Here is a 10,866-nt window from a genome sequence, read left to right as displayed (position 1 = left end):
CATATGACTCCAACTATGCGAGACGGAATTTTGGTGGGAGGGGACGATTTAGTACTTCAGAAGTGAAGGGTGAGTCCGTCCTTCGAATCATCCCATCTAGATTCTCTCTGCCTTTGTCCTTCAAAGCACTTTTTAGTTCATCCACCTCCTTCCTCATGTTGCGGAGCTCATTCTTCGTCCTAGTGAAATCTTCTCCTGAAGTTCAGTCTCGTCTATTGGCTTGAGAATTTGATTCTTTTTCATTTTGGTTTTCACCTATTCGCCGTTGATCTGCGTTTTGAGACTCCATCATCTTTCGTAGCTCTTCATTTTGGCGAGTCAGCTCTTCCACATTTGCCAAGAGGGCCTAGATTTGTTGTTGTTACACAGCATTTGGTTGTGGTCCAGTCTCTGCTTCCATCTCGTACTTCAAGGAACTCTTTTGTCACTAGGAAAGATAGTTTGAATGATTACGTTCCCACAAACGGCACCAAACTGATGATGCAAAAAATCAACAGTTGAGTTCTTCATCTTAGTGGATGGACGATGCTGTGAATGGGGTTGTCTCTGTAGATGAGAAACCTGCAAAATGAACTGGGTGGAAGTGTAACACGCTGGTGTGGCATCAACCAAACCGCGTCCAATGCTTAAGTCAGTAAGGGAGAAGGATTTTAGAGAGAAACAGACTGGAGAGTGATTTTCGTAGAGTATTTGTGTGCAATTGGGCGTACCTTAGGTTTCTGTTATCTTCTCTTTTATAGTTGTATGCCTCATTAATGGGTAATGATGTGCTGCATTTATGCTCAACGGCTAGTGCGTTATAGAATCTTTGTTTGGAGGTCACAACTCATTCTGTGACCGTTGGTCCGTCAGTTACATTTTGTCATCAATGATCGTAATAAATGTGCAACGTCAACTCTGGGTGAATGAAAACCTTTGTATAATGACGACCATAAATTTCTGGTTCATCAGAACCAATTTCACAAACCAGAGACCCAAAATTGCTTATTTCATTTTCTGAACTTTGTCCAAGACCCACCTCTTCTTCATCTTTGGAGTGTTTGATAACCCATTTATTCTTGCCCAACTTGACCCAAAACTTGAACTGTGTAGCACTCCCATCCCAAACCGGACCATCCTCATATCCAACTTTATTTACAATAGAATATACAGTTTACAACAAAATTTTAATTATCTAAACTTAGTTCAACTTCAACCCGTAAAATTAAATTTTGATTCTGCCATTGGATCAGCATTCAATAGCCCTAAAACTAAATTTAGGGTGCGTTTGGATACAACTTATTTTGTTGAAAGCTGAAAATAATAAAAATAATAATTTTCGGATTACTGTTCACACCAAAATACTGTTCATTTGCCTATTTGCACTGTTCATATCCCATGAACAATGTAATAGGCGCTGGTTTAAAAAAAAAAAAAAAAATAAGAAGCTAAAAATGCAAAACGTGGCTGAAAACGCAAAACGTGGCTGAAAACGCAAGAACCAAACGCTCACTTAGTAGAAAAAATATATTATTAGCTACACCAACCAAACTTGTACTTTTTTTTTCTTTTTCTTTTTAACGAAAACCTGTAATACTTATGAATGTCTTTAAGACATTAGTTAATAATTCATTTAAAAAAAAATTTTATGGGAAAAAAAACAAATTAATGTTTCAACAGCTTTTTTATTTTTCATAAAAATAATATCAAAACTTTTTTAAAATAAATTGTCAACCAATGTCACAAAAAAAAAATATATAAACTCAGGTGCTTTTAAAAAAATTTTTTAATGACTTTAAAAAGTGCGCCATAAAATAATACAACTCGGAAAAACGCCTAGTTGATACCTTAAAAGCGCCCCAAAAAAAAAAACTGGGGCTCTGTAATAAAAACATGAAAGATTCTTTAATAGCTTTGTCAGAAACTGTTGTGGATGTTGACAAAAAAATATGGCAACGCGTAAACCAGCATTAAAAGTAGTAGAAACTAGAAACTGTAATATGGATATTTGGTACAAATCCCATAATTTATTAATAGTAATTACTTAAAAATCCTGATTATTAGCGTTGGATTCGGGCTTCTCTGCTTAAAATGTGAACACAGTCAGACAAGACCGAGGAGGATGAATATTTAACTCTGACACGGTTGGAACAGTTAAAATTCTTTTGTTTGTTTTTTTATTCTTTGTAAATTGTAATCTAAGTTACATGGGACCGGAATCTATGAAAAAAAAAAAAAAAATTTACAAGGGACCAACCTGGAACGAGTATATAGATATAACATTTCTTGAAAAATTAAGGTATAAAATATCTATGGTATGACTATAAATTAATATTAATTAGTTATATTAAATATTTTTGACCTAATATTTTAGGTTTAGTAAATTAAGTAACAATAATAAAGACAATAATAAATAGTAAAAAAATACAATAATACCCATAAAATGTTATTTAAAGTACTCATAAAAAAGCTAAAAGTTTAAATAAATTAAATATCTAAATTGTATGGGTAGTGGGTAACTACACGGATACGCACTCTTAAATATCTTAGCTGTGTCCATGTAACGTAAATTGTAATAATATGATAAACTTCTTGTTAAAACTCTAGAAAGTATTTGTTAACTTCTTGTGAAAACTCCAGAAACAAACAGAAAGTATTTGTTAACTTCTTATGAAAACTCAAGTGTTTGTTTTTATTGTGAAAAAATAATTTTCAAGTAACAACAAAAAAAATGTTTGAAATTAAACATAATCATCGTGGTCCCTAAAAGGAAATATGAGACAAACTAGAAGCAATCAAGGGATAAACAGTTCTTCAATATCTTTTCTAGTCCCACTAGTTCAAGAAAACAACTCCACACGTAATTTCTGAGTTGGAAAAACATCCATACAGCTGGATCGTAAAGAAGAAGTAAAGAGAGAACTTTTTATATGATTAAAAAGGTAAGAATATATATTTTTTTTTCAAGTAGGTAAGGCAAGTTTGTACCGGAACCTATAATTTTTTGTTTGGTTTGGCAATTTAAGTTTGGGATAGTCTATCAGAAAATATCTCTGTAACACATCAAAAAAAAAAAGAAAAGAAGAAAATATCCCTTTAAGGATTATCCAGGTTTTGTACACTGCTATTAGTCTATTATTATCATAATTAGACAATTAGACAAAAATACAAAAAGGACAAGAAATTTTGAAATTAGTTTTATTAAAATATGTTAATCTATTGGTTACAAAAACTTTCAGTTTGCGTCCACAAATACACTAAAATCTATCCGCAATTTGCCCGTTTGGATTCCTGTTTTTCTTCATGCATCTGCGTTTTTTTTTTTTTTTTTTTTTAAAGATCAGCGCTTGGTGCACTGTTCATGGGACATGAACAGTGCATCAAGGCATATAAACAGTAAAAAAAGAGTGAACAGTGTTTTTTTACATATTAAAAAATTATTTTGCTACAGTGTTTTTAGTTTTCAGTTTTCAGCAATAAGTTCTATCCAAACGGACTAATATGTTTAAATATCAATTTATAATTGCATTTTAACACTTATAAATGAACCACTATCAGTATTTGGTGAAAATAAAATTTTGTTAGACGAATTAAAAAAATGAACATTTAAGAATGCTGTGGATTTTGGTATATTCCTAAATTTACTATATAAAAAAATTAATACATGAGAGATTCAAAAATTAAAATTTTATAAAATTCAGAAATTAAAAACAAGAATATTTATTTAGGACACTGAGGATATAATTAGTTAAATACTCTTATAAATAGTTTTCATAAAAAGAAAAATTACAAAAAAATCAGCAAAGATAGGTTAACCCTTATCTAAAAGAAATGATAGAAAAAACAAAACCTCTTTTAAGCCCCCACTAAACATTACGTGTAGTACCGTCCGTATACAGAGAGTGTTATGCTGTCCAGACCATTGGTTTTAAACCTCCTCCCTGGACCCCACGCTTTATTTTTGCCAGCCCTTATTGCCCCAAACAAACTAGCACACTCCACCCCGAATCACCACCGTCCATTCAACAGGACCCACGATAACCAACGGTTCCGATTGAGAAATCAAAATATTAAAAATTCAGGCCCTTGTTATATGCCAATTTTGCTGCAAACGTGTTTTACCCCTCTTCCCCCGGCTCTATCACCGCCGCCGCTTCGTCTTCCAAACAGTATTCCCTCTCTTGAAAAAAGAACCAAATGCTTTTTCTTATTTGTAACCACCGTCTCATAAACCCTAACAAAGTCTAAGAAAAAAAAGAAAAAAAAAACCACCTCTTTTTCCTCCAGAGCTTTTGATTTTGTCAAGAAAAAATAACAACAATTATAACAACCCGGAAAGCCGCGTGACTATTCTGGGTTTGTTTTGGAAAACCAGCACCAGAGAACCAGAGAGAGAGAGAGAAAACCCAAGAAATAACATCCGCATTTTGTGAGTTTTTAACTATGGCAAAAACCCAGAAGGGTGGTGGTTATGTGGTTTTGAGGATTTTCTTTCTCTTCGTTGTTTCTGTGCTGTGTGGCAATGTGGTTGTTGTTTACTCCGACGACGCGGCGGTGATGAAAAGCTTTAAAGGGAGCATAAAGGACACGGGGTCTCTAGGATGGGCAGCGACGAACCCGTGTGACTGGGACAACGTACAGTGCGACGGGTCGAACCGGGTCACGAAGATCCAAATCAAGGACATGAATCTCCAAGGCACACTGCCGAAGGAGCTTCAGAACCTTACGGCTCTGAGCGATTTCGAGGTGCAAGGGAACCAGTTCTCAGGCGATTTCCCAAGCCTCGCGGGGTTAAGCTCTTTGACTCAAATCATAGCTCACAGCAACCAATTCAGTAGCTTCCCTTCAGATTTCTTCACCGGCATGACCTCGTTGCAGTCCATAACCATCGACGACAACCCTTTTGAAAGATGGGCCATCCCAGAAAGCATCAAGGAAGCCACTTCACTCCAAACGTTCAGGGCCACCAACTGTAGCGTCACCGGTAATATCCCAGACTTAAGCTCTTTAGTGTCTTTGACGACTCTGCATTTGGCTTTCAATTACCTAGAAGGTGAATTGCCTGCAAGTTTATCTGGCTCGAGTATTCAGGAACTTTGGCTAAATGGGCAACAGGGTGACACAAAGCTTAATGGGTCTATTGCTGTTTTAGCTAACATGACTTCCTTGACTAGTGTTTGGTTACATGGGAATCAGTTTACGGGTCCGATACCGGACTTTTCGAAAGTAACTACCTTGAGTGATGCTAGTTTTAGGGACAATTCATTGACCGGAGTTGTTCCGGATTCTTTTGTGAATCTCCCTAGCCTTAAAACTGTGAATTTGACTAATAATTTGCTTCAAGGGCCGACCCCTAAGTTTCCTAGTAGTGTGGATGTAGATATGAGCGGGATTAATAGTTTTTGCTCGGATGTGCCCGGTGAAGCTTGTGATTCCCGTGTTAATGCTCTGTTATCGGTTGTGAAAGCTTTTGGGTATCCGAAAGTGTTTGCGAGTAGTTGGGAAGGAAATGATCCTTGTAAGACTTGGCAGGGGGTTGTATGTGTGGGAAGTGGCAACATTTCGGTTCTTAATTTTCAGAAGATGGGTCTTTCGGGCACGATTTCTCCCAATTTTACACTGCTTCCGTCGCTTCAAAAATTGATCTTATCGGGTAATTCTCTGACGGGTACTATACCGAGTGAGCTTACAAAATTGCCTAATCTTGTGGAACTTGACGTTTCGAATAATCGATTGTATGGGGCTGTACCGGCTTTTAGAAATGGTGTGAAGGTGAACACGGATGGGAATCCTGATATCGGAAAGGCTACAAGTAGTTCCCCTTCACCGGCGCCTCCTGGCTCGCCATCCAGTGGTGGTGATGGTGGTTCTGAGAGTGGTAAGACAAAATCTAAAGTTGGAGTTATTGTGGGGGCTTCGGTTGGTGGTGCTGTGGTACTGCTATTTGCTGGGGCTGCGGTTTACTGTTGGTTAAGTAAAAAGAAAAAGCGTTCTAGTAAAGTACAAAGTCCTCAAGCAGTGGTAATACATCCTCAATACTCTGGGGACCAGGATGCTGTGAAGATTACTGTTGCACCAAATGGTGCAAATGGTGGTGCATATGATGCTTTCAGTCCCAGAAGTAATGGTCACAATGACGTTCATGTTGTGGAGGCTGGGAATATGGTAATTTCCATTCAAGTTTTGAAGAGTGTCACCAACAATTTCAGTGAGGAAAATATATTGGGAAGAGGGGGTTTTGGAACCGTTTACAAGGGGGAATTGCATGATGGGACAAAGATTGCGGTGAAGAGAATGGAATCAGGGCCAGTGGGTGAAAAGGGTCAGACTGAATTCATGTCTGAGATTGCAGTTCTTACAAAGGTTCGACACCGGCATTTAGTTGCACTTCTTGGGTATTGCTTGGATGGAAATGAGAGGCTTCTTGTTTATGAATACATGCCCCAGGGGAGTCTTAATCAGCATCTGTTTCACTGGAAAGACTTGGGGTTGAAACCACTTGAGTGGACACGAAGGCTGACCATTGCCTTGGATGTTGCCAGGGGAGTTGAATATCTGCATAGTTTAGCCCATCAAAGCTTTATCCATAGGGATCTGAAACCATCAAACATTCTTCTTGGAGATGATATGCGGGCTAAAGTGTCAGACTTTGGACTGGTTCGACTTGCTCCAGAAGGAAAATTCTCTGTTGAAACTAAACTAGCTGGAACTTTTGGGTATCTTGCACCAGAATACGCAGGTACCTTCTTAAATTTTCTTTGACTTAAATATTAGAGGTATTAAATTTTTTTTAAACTTTTCTATGCTCAGAAAAATCTATAGCTGATTGTCCTTGAAATAACCAAGACTAACCAAGATTAGATTTTTGAATTTAAGCAACAGTCAAACATTGAACCTTCAGAAGAAACCACTAAGTGGAAAGTTGAGTGGGCACATAGGCTTACAGCATTTTACATGACTGCAAAATAGCAGCCCCTTGTCTATTCCACCATTCACAATATAGAGCCACTTCCTAAGAAGACAATTGTTTACATGTTACTGCCTGAAAACATCTTTAAGAATCCGAATGAAATAACATAATTAAATTGATGTGGGGAAAATAATGTGCAATGTGACTTGTGAAGACACCATCTTTGAACTCAAAATCATATTCTATTTGATTAGTTAGGTCTTCATTACGCCCTCAAAACATGAGAGCTAAACTCATATTTCTGCAGTGCCTCCTGTACTAGTACTACGTTGCTCTCATTCCTTGCTAGATACATTGATTTCAGCGTATAAGTTTAGTGTTGGTTTCATGAGAGGACATTAAATTCATTTATACTACATTTTATTTGTACCTGTGTTTAATGTGTATCCATTCTGTTGTTTGCATGAATTTGGTTATTTTTGTATGCTGCAGTTTTGAGATAAGAATTTGGTGCATGATAAATAGTCAGTTTGCAAAATATAATGTCATCCTTTTATTTTGGGGGCCAGGGGTTTTGACAGTTCACCATGTATGTCGCTGTTAATATTGTGTGATGGTGGCGCTTTGTATGTAAATTCCATTGTTTTGTGTGTTCTGTTTATCTTGTTGCTGTCAAGGTCTCCATTGTTAAGGAGTAAGGACATAAAAATTTATTTTCTTCTCCGATATATTTTAGACAGTACTTGAACATTTCTTTAATGAAATGCTATGGAAACAAAATGGAATGGCTTTTGTCCCTGCAAATTCATCTCATGGGATAAATGAATCCTAAAGCAGACATTTGTTATTCATATATAATACCTATTTGTTTATATCGCCTTTTTCTGCATACCTCACCATAGTAATGCATAAATTGTTGTAATGATTGTGGTTTCTGATCAATTATCAATCCTTGTGGTACTGACATTATACTTTCATGGATGACTGAGCAGTGACCGGACGGGTGACTACCAAGGTTGATTTGTATAGCTTTGGAGTGATTTTGATGGAGCTAATCACAGGTAGAAAGGCACTCGATGATTCCCAGCCTGAAGAAAGCTTGCACCTTGTCACATGGTTCCGTAGAATGTACCTTAACAAGGATGCATTTCAGAAGGCCATTGACCCAACAATTGATCTTGACGAGGAAAGCCTTGCCACTATTAATACTGTTGCAGAGTTGGCTGGCCACTGCACTGGGAGAGAACCCTACCAGAGGCCCGACATGGCTTATGTAGTGAATGTGCTTTCTTCTCTTGTTGAGCTCTGGAAACCGACTGAACCCGATAATGAGGACAATTATGGTATTGACCTTGATATGCCCTTACCGCAAGCACTCAAGAAGTGGCAGGAATTTGAGGGAATGAGCAATATAAATGAATCCACTTCGTCATCATATCTTGCTAGTGGAGACAATACCCAAACCAGCATTCCAAATCGGCCATCTGGTTTTGCAGAATCATTTGCATCATCAGATGGACGTTGAAGCTTGGGAGTGAAGTTGGATTATTCTTAATGGCCCCATGTGATTTATCGTGTTTATTCCTTCTGCCCTTTGCGCCTTATTTGTTCCTTTTTTTGGGTGAGGTTTGTCCTCTTTTTCCATGATGGAGATTCTTTTTTTCTCCCCCCTCCTCCCTACAGCTTGAGCGGTTTTGATGTTATGGTATTTTAGAAGTCCTTGATATGCAGATAGACAGAAAAACTCAAGGAGGTGTCTTTAATCTTCCCCTTTGTGCCTGAGTTAGATAGAGTTCATCCGTGTGATGTTTGTTAGTGCATCAAGCATAAAGAAAAGGACTAAGTTTATGATTGGAGGGTCCAATTTCACTTATCCGGTGTACAAATTGCGACTAGATTTCAGTGAATTTTAATTAATTTTATATGGAATTATACATATCCTCAAAAGTTGTCCTTCATTCACATAATTTCAATGCTAATTTTTTTGATGTCATCTCATTGAGTTGATCTCATGAAAACAATTGTTCAATCAAGTTTCTGTGACAATGCTTTGGCTCAAAATTTGCCTGGTTATGAAATTTCATGTGTGGAATCCAATTCCTACTAATGCTCTTAAAATTCTAATTCCCACTATCATTAAAAAAAAATTCTCTTAAGGGATTCAGAAATTACTGTTGAATCCAATTCCTACTGTTGATTCAGAATTTAGAATTAGGGGATTGATGTTATGAGGGTGTGCTTAACTTTGCATGCTGTTCTGCTTTTACTTCGTCATTCATTGGCACAATGGCATCACAAGTCTCATTTTGAACCAAAAGATGTATATAGGAACATATCCTATTATCCTCCATAACCCAAGAAATATAAATTGGTGTATTCCTAGATATATACTAATAAGTTACAGACCTTCTCCCATAATTTTTTTAAAGGTTATACCTCAATAAATAACTGGAAAAAAAATGAATTAACCAATAAATTGTAATAGACAAGCACTTCATTAAAGGAAAAATAATTTCAAAATAGAAAATGAAAAAAAGAAAAGAAAAGAAGCCCAGTCATTTTTCAAATGTCCATTTCTATGGTATCTTTGTCCTTAATGATGAGGACTGCTTTGTCAACCATATGATTAACATAATAATTAATAGTAGCCGCAGGAGTCTATATGTATCCCATACTAGAGTTTGGTAGCATGTCATGAAAATGAGATTTACGTTATATTTTGACTCAGCCAGCCTCACCCCCATGAATATGATGACTGATGATAAATCCATGTTACTGCATAGTCTTCTAGGGCGTTAGTATTGACACGTGTCTTTATGGAGTGACTGGTTCAATATGCATGCCAGCTGCATTCCTCGTTCTGTAATATATAAATTCCAATTCCAATTCCAATTCCAATTCCGAGTCCCGACCATGCCTGCATGTCTCTTCTTTATTCACCAGCAATAATCATCTTTATCATTATTGTATGATACTTAGCGGATTTTATGGCCAACTGACATTGCTGGTGCCTTTAACAAAAAAGAAGAAGATATTGCTGGTGCCCACCACCTAAAAAAAAAGAATTACAATTTTCGCTGAAATTCGTTATTCATATAGCAAATTGTAAATAAAAGAAAGAAATATAGACTTTTATAAACCTACTATTTTTTTTTTCTTTACTGCTCTCAATTCACTCAATTCACCACGGGCTAAATTGTACCAAAAATTATGATATTTTTTTGGTGACACTAACATTTTTCATATTTTACTATAAATGTCATTGTGCGGAATTTCGACCAAATTTTTTTGGGGTGAGTTCTATATTGGTACGATGTTTGAACTAATATTACTATCATGGAATAAATTATGAATTAAAGTATTTTTTTCACAAAAAATATAAGTCATTATTTGATACTTAAATTCTTCTGGGAAAAAAAATTGACACTTATAAATAAGATATTAATTTTTGTTCAACAACCGAAAATATCATCTATTTGGTTTATATCATTTTAATGGTTGGTGTAGAATTGATTCATGCACATGGGGATTGGCGATCCCTCAAGTAGGCCTTAAAATATCCTACGAATTGAGTTTTTTTGTGTGGAGAAAGTCCTACGAATTGAGATTGAGAAGCATATTCGGTACGAATTATGTATGTATGAAACTAATATTAGTTTCTTTTAATCTTCAACTTTTAATATTTAACTCGACTCACTTGATCAAAATTCCTAATATTTTTTTCTATTCTATTGGCTTGTAGTTAGGATTCTAAACAAGGTGAACCAAGGTAAATATTAAAAGTTCAAGATTATTCAATTAACTTATACCTTTTATAACACAAAAACCTTAAAAACTTGTACATGCTTCTCAAAAAAAAACTTGTACATCTTTTTTTTTTTACCCCTTCTTCTCTTTTAATATTTTTTATAGTTTCAAATTTTCAGTTTTTGCTATAAACTCAAAATTTTAAATGCTTAGAAGAATAGAGAAAGAAA

At 36.0% G+C, this 10,866-nt stretch overlaps 1 protein-coding gene across 1 annotated transcript; it reads left to right on the top strand.

Moving 5' to 3' along the window:
• Nucleotides 1-4,083: 4,083 nt before the first annotated feature.
• On the top strand, nt 4,084-8,847 carry LOC142628065 (receptor protein kinase TMK1-like). Its single transcript, XM_075802023.1, has 2 exons — nt 4,084-6,718; nt 7,882-8,847. Exons 1-2 carry the CDS (start codon nt 4,423-4,425, stop codon nt 8,412-8,414), a joined length of 2,829 nt encoding a protein of 942 aa, XP_075658138.1. The 5' UTR covers nt 4,084-4,422; the 3' UTR covers nt 8,415-8,847.
• The last annotated feature ends 2,019 nt before the right edge of the window (nt 8,848-10,866 follow it).

The sequence above is a fragment of the Castanea sativa genome, chromosome 3 (genome assembly GCF_040712315.1).
Source record: "Castanea sativa cultivar Marrone di Chiusa Pesio chromosome 3, ASM4071231v1".
NCBI lineage: Eukaryota > Viridiplantae > Streptophyta > Magnoliopsida > Fagales > Fagaceae > Castanea > Castanea sativa.
This window is presented reverse-complemented; position numbering and strand designations above follow the sequence as displayed.

Coding starts and splice junctions, on each gene's coding strand:
- LOC142628065 (XM_075802023.1), top strand. CDS start 4,423: ATGGCAAAAACCCAGAAGGGTGGTGGTTATGTGGTTTTGAGGATTTTC. Junction 6,719..7,881: donor TCTTGCACCAGAATACGCAG/GTACCTTCTTAA, acceptor ATGACTGAGCAG/TGACCGGACGGGTGACTACC.